At 34.8% G+C, this 17,558-nt stretch overlaps 1 protein-coding gene across 1 annotated transcript; it reads right to left on the bottom strand.

The window, feature by feature from the left end:
• Positions 1-12,272: 12,272 nt before the first annotated feature.
• On the bottom strand, positions 12,273-15,720 carry LOC101265263 (vacuolar-processing enzyme-like). Its single transcript, XM_069288513.1, has 7 exons — positions 15,539-15,720; positions 14,867-14,924; positions 13,644-13,808; positions 13,393-13,549; positions 12,764-12,849; positions 12,609-12,667; positions 12,273-12,291 (listed from the first exon to the last, which is right to left on the bottom strand). Exons 1-7 carry the CDS (start codon positions 15,718-15,720, stop codon positions 12,273-12,275), a joined length of 726 nt encoding a protein of 241 aa, XP_069144614.1.
• Between the last annotated feature and the right edge of the window lie 1,838 nt (positions 15,721-17,558).

Genomic DNA, 17,558 nt, shown 5'->3' with positions numbered 1-17,558 from the left:
GGTCAATTTACTAGATTTAGCACCAAGGGTTCCAAAAAAGAACTAAATTAGTAATAGCAAAATTTGAAATTTTGAGAGTTAAGTTAAGTATGAGTTTTGGGTCAACTTCAAATGACCATAACTTCTAGTACATGATGAGTAAGGCTTTTTAAAAGATATCATAGGAAAAATCTTGGAATTATCTTTCAAACTCCACCAAGTTTGCTAAGTTTCGAGTTCGGATGAGTGAGATATGACCTTTTGAAGTTAGGTTGTCCAGTTAAGGAAAGTTAGTCAAAAATATAAGGGGTATTTCGGTCCTTTCCTTATCCAATCGGATTTAATTTGTTTTTAGTAATACTTTAGGGGTATAATACTTTCAGGTTCAGTTTTATAATCCTAATATATGCCTAGGATTTTAGTTGAGAGTTCAAGAAGAGACAAGAAGAGAAAAGAAGTTAAAAGAGGAAATGATTAAGGCGTACATTGACGTTCTTGAGTTAGTTGCCGATTTTCATCATGGGTTTAATATCTAAGGGGTATTTAAGCTTCCATAATGTTGGTTTAGTTCACCCACATGTCAATCATCTTATTTTTAGTGAAGTTTCATTCTTAAAATTGAAAGATTAGAGTTCTTGATGAGTTCTTGATAGGTGTTCTTGAAGTTCATTCTAAATCTTGTGGTGTTAGGGGTTTGATGATTTATTGATATTAAATTGAGTAATTTGACTATTTTTCAGTATATTATATTGTAATTAAGTTAAGTAATCGAATCCAAGTGATTAGGGAAGAAACCGTTCGATTTTAGGCGATTTAGGTTGAGAAACGAGCAAAGAAGTTCAGGGGCTTACCCCCCATGCAACCCATAGCTCCAGGGTCTCCTGCCATATCCAGTTTACCTCCGGTTGCTCCGTTTGAGTTATTCAAAGTGCATATTCACTAATTTTTCATTATAAATAATCTAAGCTACTTCTAAACACCTAAAATCAGTCCTATAATGATAATAACCTTGAATTCATAATTCAAATTCAATGTATAGTTGAGATTTATGTTTTGAGAATTCTTTCGAGCATACTAAGAATGTTCCTTTGAGTCCTTTTGAGGAGTCTTCTACAAGTTCTAGTAACTTGTTTCAAGAGTTGAGCAAGTGAGTATGAGAACTATTCATGAGTCTAGCTTTTCACCATGAGAGTTTCTATGTTATGAACCAAAACTCTTCAATTCATAATTTACATTCAAGAGAGGGAGTTAAGAGTAAAGTTCAAGAAAGCTTTTGAGTTCAATTTTTAATACTTTGATGTATACCATTGATTTGAACTTAGTTTTGAGGAAGTAAGTAAGAGAATGAAAAGATTTTAATGCATGAGTTCCATCTAGATACTTAGACACTCAAGTTGAGTCGTTCATGCCCTTAACTTCTGCATGAGTTCCATAAATTGAGTATCATTGAGAGGAGTAGTATCTCCAAGTTCTAAGTCTTGAGTTATTTTTAACACCTTTGAAATTATATTTCTAATCATGGGACTATTTCATGTGACCCATGAAATCCTTGAGTTGAATTGTTCATGCCCATAATTTCACATAAACCCTATAAGTCGAATAATCTTGAGATGATAAGTACCTTTGGGTTCTCGAGTTGAGTAGTTCATGCTCATAATTTCGCATGAATCCTCCAAGTTGAAAATCATGAAATCATCCATAAACATGAGATCATGAACCTTGAATATATACTTCAATTCAAGGAAAGTTAAGAGTTACGTTTAGACGTTAAAAAGTAAGTCAAAGAAAAGTTCTTAAAGTTTCAAGAGTCTTTATTAAACATTTTGATTTCATTTTAAGGCCCAAGTTTCAGGTTAAGTAAAGATTAAAGAGTTGAAGATATTCCTCCAAAGTAATATAAGGAAACTAGTATTCCCTAAGAGTTGAGTTCATTTTTCAAAAGCAATAAGGGAACTAACACTACAACATAAACATCTTTTAGAGGCAATAAATATTGACATTAATGAAGAGCGTTTAAGTCTTTATCGATATTAGTTAAGTGCCATGAAAATCAATGTCGTTAAAGGCTTTAGGGACATATACAAAGAGTGCTGATTTCCGCTGAAAATATATATTTAGCGGCAACTAAGAATTAATTGCTGCTAATGATCATTTTTGATGTACTGCAAGCATTCCCTAAGAGTTTATAAATGTTTTCAGATTTAAGTTAAGAGGAAAATAAGCTTTACAAAAGAGTTTTGAGCAAGAAAATGGATACATTTAGGTTAGTTCAACCAAAATATATGTTTTCATCCACTATTGTTACACATAGTCTACCTTGATATATCAATACACCATCTCCCTCTTGTTCAAAAGCTAATACCTTTTGCTTATGAATATTTGTTTTCAACTCAAGAAAAATAGGATCTTGGACTTTCGTCTCTTTCACTTTTTACAATAATGATGATTCAGCCTCAATCATCACCACCATTCCTCATTCTGTGGAATCCATGAGTCGAACTCCTAAGCTTGCAAGTGTATGCACATCTTTTGCTAGTTATTTCTTCTATTCTTCAAGATGGGTGTTAGTACACATATACAACATGTTCAAGGCATCAACAACCACATTAGCCTTAACTTGGTGGTAAATAATACTCATAGAGATTATGTTCTAAGAGTGAACACATATTGTAAGCTCTTGTGATCAGTGAATACATCAACATGAACCCCATACAAATAGTGACACCATATCTTCAACAAAAATACTACAACAACCAACTCTAAGTCATGAGTTTGGTAGTTCTTCTCACGAAATTTCTATTGCCTAGAGGCATATTCTATAACCTTGTCATTCTGCACTAGGACACAACTCAAACCAACCCTACCACAAAACCTTGATTACCCTCCGGTAAAGTAAAAACTGAGGTAGTCGTCGACCTTTTCTTCAATTCATGAAATTTTTTTGACAAGCTTCAAACCATTGAAACTTGATTATTTTCTAAATCAACCTTGTCAAAGGAGACGAAATAGACAATAAACCTTCTACAAATCTTTTGTAGTAGCAGTCAAACCCAAGAAACTCCTAATATTAGTTGGAAATGTGGGTCTAGGCAAATTTTGCACTGCCTAAATATTTTGAGTATAAACTCTAATACCATCATCAGAAACTATGTGACCTAAGAATGCCACAGACTCAAGACAAAACTCACACTTAGAGAACTTGGATACAACTTTCTATCCTTTAAATTCTGATGAACTATTCTTAGATGGCTAGCATGATTTTCTTCATTCCTTTAATAGACTAGTATGTCATCAATGAAAACGATATCCAACATATCTAAATAATGTTTGGAGTCTCTATTGATAAGGTCCATGAATGTTGAAGGCGCAATGGTCAACCCAAAGGATATGACCAAAAACTCATAATGCCCATTTCTAGTTCTGAAATCAGTCTTTGGAATATCACATTCCCTTACTCATAACTAATGGTAGCCAGATCTGAGATCTATCTTAGAAAATAGGTGGCACCTTGAATTTGATTGAATAAATTATCTATCCTTAGAAGAGGATACTTGTTTGTAATGGTAACCTTGTTCAACTGACGGTAATCTATACACATCCTAAGGGAACAATCCTTTTTCTTCATAAATAAGACCAGAGCGCCCCAAGGTGAGACACTTGGTCAAATAAAATCTTTCTCTAGGAGGTACTTTAACTGCTCCTTAAGCTCTTTTAGCTATGTTAGTTTCATTATGTATGGAGGAATAGATATAGGACGAGTATCTGGAAGAATATATATACCTAAGTCTATCTCTCCTAGGAGGGACTCCGGCTAAATCATCTGGAAAAACTTCTGAAAACTCTTTTACTATTGAAACTGACTGAATAGAGGTATCTCAAAACTAGATTCATTAACTCGGACTAAGTGAAAGACATATCCCTTAGAAACTAACTTTATTTCCTTAAGGTACGAAATGAAATGACCCTTAGGCACTGTTAAACTTCTTTTGAAATCGATAACTGATTCATTGGAAATTGGAACTTGAATACTAGAATTTTTTACAATCTAGTGATACATAACATGAGTGAAGCTAGTACATACATGTTATCCATGGTATTCATGTGATTGACACAAAATGTACAATCATAATTGACTTTCTCTACTAGAATAGACTAACCAACAAGTGTAGAAACACTGTAGGGCTCAAGGAGTTGCTCACGAAGAACATCAAAACTGAAGACTTGGATTATACTAGTGACAAAATCTGGCGAATCCTCTGATCTCGACGACTAGTGATAGCATAAAGAAGGTCCAACTTCCCCTAAAGTAGCTCATTTAGATGCAGCTCTATCTGCTAAAGCAACTGAAGAATATTAGATTTTATTGCCATGTTTACCATTTTTCTGTCTTTCCTTAGGATACTCTCTTATAAAATTATCATTCTGGCAACATTTGAAGCAACCTGTGGAACCACCATAATAGACCTTTGAGTGGTTCTAAACACACTTAGCACATGCATGATTCTTAGTAACCTTTTTTGCCTTACTACATTGCGAATGTGCAAGTCTAGCTCTGAAGTTATGAGTATTCTGACTATTGCACACACATTGCTTCTTTCAGCAGGTGCTGGAGCATGTCCTTTCTGCTTCTGTTAAAAAGAAAACAAGTTTACATTACTCTATTGCTGCCCAAACTCATTTCTTATGTCTTAACCCTCTTATTCTTAACTCTTCTCTCTCCTAGTTTTTTAATTCTCAATTTGTTTCACACGGATCATCAACCTTTCTATGTCCATGACACCTACTAGTATGGCTGCCTTAATTTCCTTACCTGATAATGATGAATAAACTCATCATGCTCCTCATGTCGGCAAGCATCTCTTTGCTCACGGGGTTAAGAAACGCCCCAAAAAGGTGTCTTCAAACAAACCTAGCTCATATTTTGTTACGCGTAAGCACGAGTTAAAAAGAAACTTTTTAGAAGTAAACTCAAATTCACAAAGTAAGTACGAAAGAAGTGAGGAATTTCCTAAATGTTGCAGGCTCCTAATCATAGATGTCTCACGCTTCACACCATTAACTAGGATTCTACAGACACGAATTCATAGACTCCCTAGAACTTTTGAACTCTGTGCTCTGATAACAAGTTTGTCACGCCTTAGTCTACACCCTCGCCGTGACTGACGCTCGATGACCATTGCTAGGCTCAAGTGAACCCTTGGCCCAACTTACTTAACTTAGTGAAAGACAATAATCATTAAACTTAACTCAATTGAAAGCATGTAATAATTGAGAGTGTTTTTAAAACTGAACACTAAAACTTGGCCAAAATTTGGCAACCCAAGTCTTAACAATAAGATATAATACTAAAAATACTCAAAGGACTAACATCTATTGTCTATCTATGAAGCCTCTAAAACTGAGATGGATGTTGGGATAAACCCCACAAATGATGAATAGTAAATCATTATGCATTTTTGTTGCAAAGTACATCACACTTGAAAATCACTATCAAGTGAAGTTGAAATTTTACCTTTAATTTGAAGAGAGATACAAAAATTTCTTTAGAAATGTGTTCTATTACTTCGGTCGCTAACACTATAGACGGCAGTTGTACATAGTCAACAAATATATAATGTTTTCTTATACAATTTTTTTATCATTGCATACATATCAAATAGTTATTGTAGTATGAATTAGTATTTTATTGAAGTTGTATCAATTTAACTTAACCTATGTCTTCATTAGGATAACTAGTAATCACTGTCAATTCCATGGTATACACCTGCAAAGATAAAACAAAACAATTACTTGTTATAATGAAAACGTAATAACAATCGGCATATGAAATTTTTATATATGTATAAATCATAGTTGCACATGTAGATTGTTTGAAAATGAGATATTTCGACGTACTCTTTTGTCTAATGGTTTCTTTTAAATATTATGTTTAATTAATTTAAAAAGGAAGGGATAATGTACAAGTACCCCCTCAACCTATGCCCGAAATCTCAGAGACACACTTATACTATACTAAGGTCTTATTACACCCCTTAACTTATTTTACAAGTAATTTTCTACCCCTTTTTAGCCTACGTGGAACTAGTTTGAAAAAAAAGTCAACCATCGTTGGGCCCACAAGATAATGCCACGTAGGTCGAAAAGGGGTAAAAAATTATTAATAAAATAAGTTCAGGGGGGGTAATAGGACCTTAGTGTAGTATAAGTGTGTCTCTGAGATTTCGGGCATAGGTTAAGAGGGTACTTGGGCATTATCCCAAAAAGGAAAGGTAATTCTTGTTTTTATGAAATAAGTTCTGTAAGAAAGTCAAAAGTGCTTGGATAGGTATGGTTTCTACTAACTTTTGAAAAGCTTCTATTACTTTAAGTGTCTAAAACCTATGTAATATGCAAAGATGAATGACAAAAAAAATTATTGCTGAACCTTATATTTTCTCTAAAGTTTCAAATACTAACCGTGATATCAAAAGGACTTTTTCTTAAGGGATCTGTGAAGGTAAAGAAATAAGGTTTTCTTCAATTCTTCTAAAGTGAGTGAGCTAGCAACAGTAACATGTTATCTACCAACTTTTTGGGTGCAGGCCCTCCCATGTTTACAGGAGAAATTTACCACATATGGATGCTAAAGATGAAGGCTTATCTCAAAGCTCTTAGTTTATGGGAAACAGTTTAAAGTTACGATGAGCCTCCTCCCCTTGGGCCAAATCCAATAGTTGCACAAATGAAGATTTACCAAGATGCAAAGTCAAGGAAATCAAAGAATCTCACATGTCACCATTCAACACTTTCAGATGTGATTTCCATAAAAATAATATCTTGTGAAACAGTTAAAGAAGCATAGGAGAAGATAAAAGAAGATTCCCACAGAAGTGAGAGAGTGAAGATTGTCAAACTTTTAACTCTCAAAAGAGAATTTGAGATGATAAGGATGGAATAAGGACATACTGTAAAAGAGTATTCTGAAAAACTTGTGGATATTGTTAGCAAAATAAGGTTGTTAGGTAAAACCTTTCTCGATTTAAAGGTGATGGAGAAGATGATGATAAGATTACCAACAAAGTTTGAGTCAAAGATTTGACCTATAGAAAAATCTTGTGATTTTAAGACTTGATCTATTGCGGAACCGATCAACAAGTTGCAAGCCCAAGAACAAAGATTAAGTATAAGAGATAAGAAATAATAGAGTGGAATTTTAGGCACAACATAAATGCAAGCAACTTATGAAAAACAATAGAAGGATGGAAGGAGATAAAGTAGCAAATAAAAATGTCACGCCCCAAATTAGTTCTGTGATCGGTGCTAAGGGGAATGAATCCCAAAGCAAGCCTTAACATAAATCTATAGAAAATCTGGCATAGTTTTCTTTGTTTTAGGCCTATCCTGAATTTTCCTTGCCTCACTATCAACCACAACATAGTATACATCAATGATCTAATTATCACACAATAAAACCAATTCATCTCCAAATTATGAAAAAGAAGTTCCAAACTAGTCACTTGACTACAATACGAAGGACTATAATGATGACTCAAATCAAAGGAATGACAAATGGAATTACTCTATGGGTTATTAAAGAAACTAAATAAACCATATTGAATCAATAGTTCTCTTTGTGGGGTCCATACCCATTGTAGATAAACACAATGAGAACTAAAATGCAGAAAATGTTGGATTAATGTTTGTTGCTCATTGTTAAGAGTCAACAAATGCTACAACAAGCCAAAGCTCACTATTTCTTTTTCAACGAAAATCTTACCAAGAAATCTTCATAGGTGCAAAGGTTGAAATCTTGTGTTTTTGTGATGTCACTGGTGACATCATTATGAGTAGATTTCTCCTATAAATACAGAGCCCTTGCTCGTTTCAAAAATACACCAAATTAGATAGAAAAACCATTTTGAGAGCAAACTGAGGTATTCATAGACTATACAAGAAAAATAGTATGTGAAGAAAAATAGAGTGCGAACGATATTTTAGTAAGGTGGAAACCAAAAGAGTGTTTTCCTTTTCAGTGTGTAGTAGTCACTTTGAGTATTGTATTCTTGACTACACAGTGTAAAATTCCTTATTATAGTGATACCAGTTGCTCCTCTTGGCCTATGGTTTTTTTCCCTTTATTTAGAAGGGTTTCCACGTAAAATTCTTGGTGTCATTATTTTCTCATTTTATTTCCATTACTTTTACTTTATATATTTTTGTGTTTGTCCGCATTTTCCCAACAAACTGGTATTAGAGCCAAGGTTTATTTGAGTATGATAGGTGGTTGCAGCACAACCTGAACTTCCACATCAGAAAAAATTTACTTTGATTTGCGATAATAATATTTATTCGAGAAAAATAATGAAAGCCAAAACAAACAGAATTGTTACTTTGAATGATGTTAATTATGCCATTTTGAAGGGGAAAATGGAAGTTCTTCTTTATGTCAAGAACTTTTACAAACCAGTATTTACCACTGTAAAGTCTGATAATAAAACAGATGAAGGGTGGAATCTGTTACACAAACAGGTTTGTGGATTCATTAGGCAATGGGTCGACGATAATGTGTTGAACCATATTTCTGGGGAAACATATGCTCGAATCCTATGAGAGCATCTTGAAAGTTCGTATGCTTAGAAAACTGTCAATAACAAAATGTTCTTAATAAAGCTAATGTTGAGTTTAAAATATTATGATGGTTCTCCGATGATAGACCATCTGAATAATTTTCAGGGGATCATGAATCAATTATCTGCTATAGGCATCAAATTTGATGAAGAAATTCAAGGCTTACTTTTACTTGGTTCCCTACCAGACTCTTGGGAAACATTTAGAACTTCATTGTCAAATTTTGCTCCGGATGGTGTGATCTCTATGGATTCCGCCAAGAGTAGTGTCTTGAACGAAGATATAAGAAGAAAACTCAAGGTTCTTCTTCGTAGGATGCCGTGATAACTGGCCCTAGGGGGAGAACAAAAATCATGGTTCTCAATATAGAGAACAAAATAGGAGCAAATTTAGAGGAAGACTTAAGGATATTGAGTGCTATCATTGTGTCATGAAAAAGCACACAAAGAGTTCTGCAGGAATTTGAAGAGGGAGAACAAAAACAAAGAGTAAACTAAGGAAGATGGAAATGAAAATTGCCTGGCCACCGTTACCACCAAAGATCTTGTTACTGTCCTTGATGGGGATATGATACATATTGCTTGTGATGAGTCAATCTGGGTTGTGGACACTGGTGCCATATCTCATGTGACATCACGAAAGGATTTTTTCTCTTTCTATACTCTTGGTGATTTTTGAACCTTGAGTATGGGTAATGAGACTTTTTCTAGGGTGGTTGATATTGGTACAATTTGTTTGGAAACTAGTGTTGGAACTAAACTAGTTTTGAACAATATGAAACATGCTCCTAATGTTCGTCTGTACCTAATTTTTATTGGGGTTTTAGATGATGAAAGATATGTTAGTACCAACGATGATGGAAAATGAAAGCTCATTAAGGGTTCCTTAGTTTTGGCTCGTGGTAACAAACGTCGTGGTCTATAATTGACTATGGTATCTACTTGTGTTGATATGGTGAATGCAGTTGAGAGCGATAACTTCTCAACGTTATGACACAAGAGACTCAGCCACATCAGTGAGAAAGGACTTAATGTTCTAGCCAATAAGAAATTTTTGTCAAATTTCAAAAGTGCTAAATTAGAAAAGTGTGAGCACTGCTTGGCTGGTAAACAAAATAAATATCTTTTACGTCCTACCCTTCTTCTAGAAAGATAGAGTTGCTTGAGTTGGTGTATTCTGATTTATGTGGTCCAATGAAGACAAAGACATTGGGTGGTGCACTCTACTTTATCACTTTCATTGATGATTGCTCGAGAAAACTTTAGGTCTATATCTCGAAGACTAAAAACCAAGTGTTACGTGTCTTCAAGAAGTTTTAGGCTTTAACTGAAAGAGAAATTGGAAGGAAACTTAAATGTATTTGTTCTGATAACGGTGGTGAATATTGTTGATCATTTGACAAATACTGCAAGCATCAAGGTATTAGACACCAGAAGACTCCTCCCAATACTCCTCAGCTTAATGGTTTGGCTGAGAGGATGAACAGGACCTTGATGGAAAGAGTTAGATGTTTGCTAACTGAAGCAAAGTTGCCGAACTCATTTTGGGGTGAAGCTTTATTGACCGTTGCACATGTTATTAATCAATCTCATGTTGTTGCTTTGCAAAGTGATGTACCAAATAGTGTTTGGTATGGAAAGGATGTTTCCTATGACCATCTGAGAGTATTTAGTTTCAAAGCTTTTGTACATGTGCCGAAAGATGAGAGGTTAAAGTTAGATGCCAATACAAGGCAATGCATCTTCATTGGATATGGCCTAGATGAATTTGGTTACGGGCTATATGATCCAATTGAAAAGAAACTTAGCCGTGATATTATTTTCATGGAGAATCAAATCTTTTGGTGAACAAATAGAAAAGTTTAGTACTTGCACTGATCCATATTCCTTAATGATGATGTCGGGAATGACTTTGCATCCAGAGAGTCATGACTGTTATTTTTGGAAGTTTCACCCATATACGCGCCAAAAGGATCAAATCTCACCACTTTATCACCATACCCTTGGACATTGGAGCAATAGTTTGGATATGTTAAGTTGACATTAACTCTTTTTGCAACCTAAGCGACAAAATGGAATCATAAATCTTCCATTAAAATGGAATAAAAAGCATAGGTATTGTCCAAATAAATTGCTTAAAGCATAACAGTATAAACTCTTACTCGACTATACTGCCCATGCAAGGTGTTAGTTTTTCGATCTTGTACATCACTGTACATAAATGCAAACAATAATTAGTTTGACATAATACGTGATACGCTCAAACTTACTTCTCAAATGAGAAGTAAAGTGGTCGCGTCAAGTAAATAACCCAACTAGTGAGGTTGGGATCGTTCCCACGAGGAAAATAGTCTAGACTTAACTTCAACTTGTTATTACTATTGTTCGGTTGATGACTTCCTTAGAAAGTAAAAACATAAAAAGGGGGGTTTTTATTTCCTAATAAGTGAAAATAACTAACGAACTTGACAGAGACACTTAACAGCTTTTAATTTTGGGTTTTAATCAATTAATCAAAGTAACTAGGGTTTACGTGTTCCCACAGGTTCATAACTTGGTAATTCTAACTATAACAGTTCTTTCCTAGTATCTTGCATGCAAAGTGATAAGTTATGTATTTCTAAATCCTTGGTCCGGCATCTAGAAAATCTCACTCCGCACCTTGGTCCGGCTGCGTGTGTTGCTTTCCTAACCCTTATCTTTACCTCATATTAAGCATCGTATTCGATATTTGACTAAGTTATTACCTCGTACCAATCAATACTAGCCTATTAGATAGTATACACTAAATCTATGTTAATAATTCTTTTCCTATTATCTACCTCCTTGGTCCGGCAAGTAGCATTAAGGCGAGTTCTAACATTGATCATCCGTTAAAAAGACTTCTAAGCGAAAGAATTATTAATACATGCAAGACACTATTCTAGAATTGTTATTTTAGCTAGGGTTTATCTCATTATTTGCCTAGGTTCCCACAACCCTAGTTATGGAGTTTAGTTCCTCATAGCCATAAACAAAATATTCAAATATATTAAATAAGAATTTATGTACTTACTTCAATGAGAAAGAGTAAAGTTCGAAAAATTGCTTGATTAATCACCAAAAATCACTTGTAAGAATCTCTAAAAATCAAACACTCAAACACAAAGTCTAATAATATGATGTTTTATCTCCCAGAGTCTAACCTCAAAAATGAGGTTTTTCGAACTATTTATAAAAAAATAAAAACCTAATTAAACAAGGATTCTAATTACTGGAAATCTGCCAAAACGCGGCTGAGTCAACGGACCACGCGACAGACCGTCGTGGTCATAACGGACCGTCGTGGACTCCGTCGTCCCATGCTTGGTGCAATTTCTTCTGCTGCTTTCTTCCTTCCCCTCGACGGCAAGTGTGACGGACCGTCATAGGCACAACGGTCCGTCGAGGGTCTCGTTTCAAAATACTTCAACTCTTGGAATCTGGTTACTGGAATCACTTCTCTGATCTTCACGATGAACCTGCAGGAAAGACCGTCATAGCCATGACGGACCGTCACAAGCTTCGTAATACCACACTTGGTCAGACTTCCCCATCTTCCTTTAGCAGCTTCTCTGCGCTGCCACCTACGGACCGTCACATGCACGACGGACCGTCATAAGATCCGTAGGTGGTTTCTTCTGCATTTTTCGCTCAAAATCTCCGCAATCAGCTTTGGACAGATTTCCTGCAAAACAAAGAGAAACTTATATCAAAATTAGCACAAAAAAGGCTTTCGGACATACTAAACTTAAGAAAAAAGTATTAATTATATCGTGAAACCATGGTATATCAATACGTCATTTCCAAGTGTAAATTATAGAAACAAAATACAAGAAACTATACTTGGCATACTTCTTCCTAACAATGTGGACTACAAGAACAGAGGATGTAGAAGTTATTTATACCTATCTTCCATCTAGGAAACACTGAACAAGTCTCCCAAGCAAACACCCTTAAACTCGGTAGGGGGACACTGACCAAAGCAGGGATCATCAAGAGTACCATCGCCACAGTATGTGCCAAAACATGCTTCCAGACTCATAGGCTTCTAGGTAAAACACCTGAACATCATCCAACATAAAACACAGACTTTATACATCCCTAAAGCATTCACGCAAAGGGAAAGGAACCCTAAAAAACTAAAGCAAGCAAGTTACTAGACTGTCATACGTCCCTGAAGCATGCTTCTTTTTCAACACTTTAAATAGATCATCTGTGTAAATCGATTCTCCACTTGGCATTGCTGATAATAATAAAAACAATAAAAAAATTATGCATATCCTAATCAGTTTCAAAGTATCACAAATTGCAAACTTTGATTTGTAACGAGTATTAGCTTAATTTTCCAATTGCCTAATTATGTCATTAGACGGTAAGTTCCTAACATGAATTGCTTATACACATTCACAACAACTGCGACAAAATATGGATTAAGAATTTCTTATTAGAATGTTACATTTTCACAACTTCAAAATAGGGTCTCATTTTTTACATAGTGACTCAACTAATAAGTTTATTATGTCAGAAAGTCACATTTCTAGTTGATTCCAATTCTTTTCAATGAACAAACAAACTAACTTTCTGAGATAATAATTACTCCAACTGTCCCAGTTTAAGTGTCATGAAGCTAAAGAGTTTCTAATCTTGTGGCGTTAAACTTGCATATGGAATATCAAAATTGAAAAACTTGCTAAATATAAAAAGAAACTCGGCAAACCAAAAAGAAAAGTAAGACCCTTAAATTAGGACAGAAGAAAAAACAAATTAATGCAATGAAGATACTTACTAATAAATCCAGCGGTACCATGATCAGTATAGTATATGAAGATATGGTCATATGGGCCACTCTTCAAAACATTCCCACTTCCTCCAACAACACCACTTTTGTTTGCAAGGATGACATTGTAAACGTTGTTAGCATTAGCATCTTCACCTACATAATCCTGCCTCAACAAAAGAGAAAGAAAACCCCTCATAAGCTAACAAAAACTCTAATCTTGAAAAATTTCTAAAAAATTAAACACAAAAATAACAAACCTTTGGGACACCTTTGTAAACATCATGGCCATGTAGGTTATTGATGATGACACCAGGTCTAGGGTTTTCTGTATTGTTAGCAATATCATTGTACATGAATACAGTGATGTTCTCATCCTGAAGACCACCAGCCTTCATTATTTGGTAAGCGTAACACACATCAGCCTGAAATCATACAATCAAGTTACATTCACAACTTTGTAGCTATGATGAATTGCAACAAAATTCAAAACAAAAAGAAAAATTCTTAAAATTTGTTAATTTTTATCACTCTTGACTATAAATAATTTATCAACTATAAAAGAGTATTTTAAAGTTATATTGTTTTCATTTGTATATAGTTCTTATTTCTCCTATTTATTTTGATTAAAATGTATTTCTTGTTTGTTTGTTTTTTGGGGCGAGAATTGCTAGGTACTTAACACGTGCTTGGACTTTACTAATCTGTCAACTTCATTCAATGTATATCTATACTACTCTCTTTGACTTCATTCAATGTATGTCTATTAAATAAAAACTATTGTATAATAACGTGATTTTAGACAATAAGTTGGTGGTAATTTTATATTATCTAATAAATAAGAATTAAAATTTTAAGTAAAACCATAGTATCAGATTTTTTAACTTTAGATTTTTGTGAATTTCTTGATTTTGTTTTGTGGTTCGATATGCATATTCATGACAAATTTCAGCCTACAGGTATAGTTGCCCATATACCTGGGATATAGTGAACACATTGATCAATATATTTTATATAATTTCAAAGACAAACAAATGGTCCTCCGTAGGTATGGTATGTCTAAGAGAATCTGTGTTTCTCTTTGTTTTTCCAGCTTCCACCAATTTTTACTCAGACAATGATCCTGCGCATTACTCCTAACTTTTGCTCTTATTGATCTAGTAGTTCATGTTGAGCCTGATCCCACTACTTCCCCAAGTATTCTTGATCAAAGAAGGTCTTATAGGTGCATCTAAGAACTTTTATGGATGAAGAACTATGGAGCTTCTGGTAAGCTCAACCATGACTCCAAGACAGTCTATTTCGTTGACCATTCTCTTGCGTATGATCACTTGAGACCTTCCTATCAAGCATCTGTTTCACTCTTTGGTACTGATGTGGAACCTTCTACATTTGAGGAGGCTTGTATATATTCTAGATGGGTGGAAGCACTGTCTCCTAAAATGGCAACCCAGGATGCCAACGACTCTCTTTGAGAACGTACCAGGTCCCTTTCTGTAGGTTGAATGTGATTGTCTATATCTGTCCTGACCTCCCTTTTCCTTCAGCAAGTCTACCATGTGTGTATATCTATAAAAGGTATGACACTAAATTTGCTAAAACATACATAAATGAAAAACAATGATACTCCCTTTGCATAGTCATGAGATGGTTGATTTCTTCAGGCATGATCCATCCAGTTCAGTTTCAGCATCCTCACCTTCAATTTATTTATCTTGACCAGGTCCCTTATCAGAGATTTTGTTAAGATACCAACGATTAATTCTTTGATCTTACTGATATCTCCTTTCTGAAAATGATCCCTTAGAAAGTGATGTATCACATCAATATGCTTATCCTGTTATGGTGGATTGAGTTCTTAGCCATAGTGAGAGAACTCGTGATAGAACATAAGAGATGGGTAGCCAGAGAAACCACTCTAAGAACTTCACATTGTTGTTTGATCCACGGGAGTTGAGCACACCAGCCTGCATCTGTTACATACCTTGCCTTAGTTTTTGAAAGAACAATAAAATGTTGTCTTTTATATCTCATTAAGGAGATATGAGCCCAGAAAATGAGTCAATCCTTCTCTTTCTATCAGCGTGATACCCAACAGACTCTACATCACCATATTCCTCCAAGTCAAAACATCTCCTGATGGATAGAATAGAACCAAGTCCCTGTCTTCTTCAAATGTCTCATGATTCTTTGAGCAACAGTCAAATCTGATTCCATTGGACAACCATGGAATCTTGCATAAATCTTAACACTTGCATCAGTTATATCTGGAACATATCTATCAGAATCTAGCATCGAGTTGGTCTCTATGGGAATATCAGTTGACTTGGCTTCCATAATATGAAACCTCTTCAATAGCTTCTCTGAGTTGGAATTAGGTCCCTATTCTTGAAAAATTGTTCCTTGCTTAGAACTTAAATGAAAATGTCAGCAGTTTGATCTTCCATATAGCAAAGTTTAGAAGTTTGCTTGATTTACAACTCCGAGAAAAAAATCAATTCTTCCATAATGGTCACTTCACAACTCAATAATCATGAGTCCAAAAGACTCTTTACCCAACACACTTCAGAAGTTGCTTCAAAGATGATATCATCGATGTGTACTTGGATAATAAACAAGTCATTTCCTTGTGTTAAAAAGAAGAGGATTTTTTTTTATTTTTTTTCTTTTGAAACCATCATTGAAGAAGAACTCTAGCAATTTGTCAGCTTGTCGGGAACCGAGTAGCATACTTTGCTTCTTTCAAACTGAGCTTGATCAACTTGTGCATTCTCACCTTCACAAATCACATTATCACTTTGAATTGCATCATCTTTGTTCAGCCTTGTCTGCAAGACTGGGTCCCTCATTAGGTTCATCATCTGTATCAACTTCCTTAAGATTGCTGGATTCATGAAAATGATGTTCTTCAACAAGCTCACTGTTTAGCCCATCTCTCTGAAAAGTAATTCTTCCATATCAGAAACTTCTTGTTTTGCACATTCTCAATTGGTTTTAACTCATCAGAAGATCACATGAACACCTTTTGTTAATAAACTATTCTTGTTTTTAGGAACATGATAAGCCTTGTTACACAAAATGTATCTCACAAATTCTTTCATCACCATTGAAATCAAACTTCCTAATATCACCCTATTGGTCACAGGACATATAGTTTTCACCACTTTAGCCAAAAGTTTTTTGGAAGATTAAAATATGCTTCTCTTAAACACAAGCATCACTAACTTTGTCGTTTGCAAATATTATTTTGAGTAGACAGTGGACTAGGTCCCTTGTCACAAGTTTGTTTGGAGAAAAGAGCTTAATTGGCCAAGAATCATGCCTCAAAAAATCGTATTCTCACCTTAAGCATCAAAGGAAGTGACAATCTTATAACTAGCTGTGTTGAGATCATCAATACATGTTCTTGGACCTCCTTTTTGTAAACATTATCATCTAAGAGATCAAGTTGTGAACACACATTTATCTGATAGGAACTTGACTTTGTTACGGTTATCACACAATTTCAAGTCCTTCCTTCACAAAAACAAGTACTATTTCTTGCCCCTACCAAATTAAAATAGACACCTCCACCTTGAAGTGACTTGAGAGAGAGAGAGAGACGAAGTTTCAGTTTATCAATCACGTGCTTTGAGCATCCGCCATTCATGAATCAACATTGACTAATGTTACTTCCTCTCACATATATACCTGATGTTACTTCATCTCACATATATACCATTTCAGTCTAAGTCCCCACTAAACAGATAAGGCATGATAAGTGAACTTTTTGACCAATGAGGAAGAAAATTCTTTCTTATTTTGGGAGTTCTGGCAGTAGGAGTAGGTCCCCTTTTTCTGTACAACTTTCTATCTAGTGTACGAAGAAAGGTTTTCTTGAGACCTTCTAAAGGTTGGACAATCCTTCTTCATATAACCATTGCGTCCACAATGAAGGCACAATAAATTGTTATATTCATACATATACTTACTGTGAGGATTATATGGAGGACTGATGTTTGAACTTCCTATACCCGTCCTATTGTGGTGACCCAGCCACATTTCTCACTCAACATCTTCAATTTCTCTTTGATTTCTAGATTTTTAGTCTCTAGAACAATTAATTGTTCCTCGATAATGGATGCATGATCAGTCAAGGCTAATTTCTCTTTATTGAAATTGTCTAGACTGTTGTT

Source organism: Solanum lycopersicum, chromosome 8, assembly GCF_036512215.1.
Source record: "Solanum lycopersicum chromosome 8, SLM_r2.1".
In the NCBI taxonomy this organism is placed as follows: Eukaryota; Viridiplantae; Streptophyta; class Magnoliopsida; order Solanales; family Solanaceae; genus Solanum; species Solanum lycopersicum.
The sequence above is the reverse complement of the archived record's forward strand: the minus strand, read 5'-3'. Positions and strand labels throughout refer to the sequence as shown.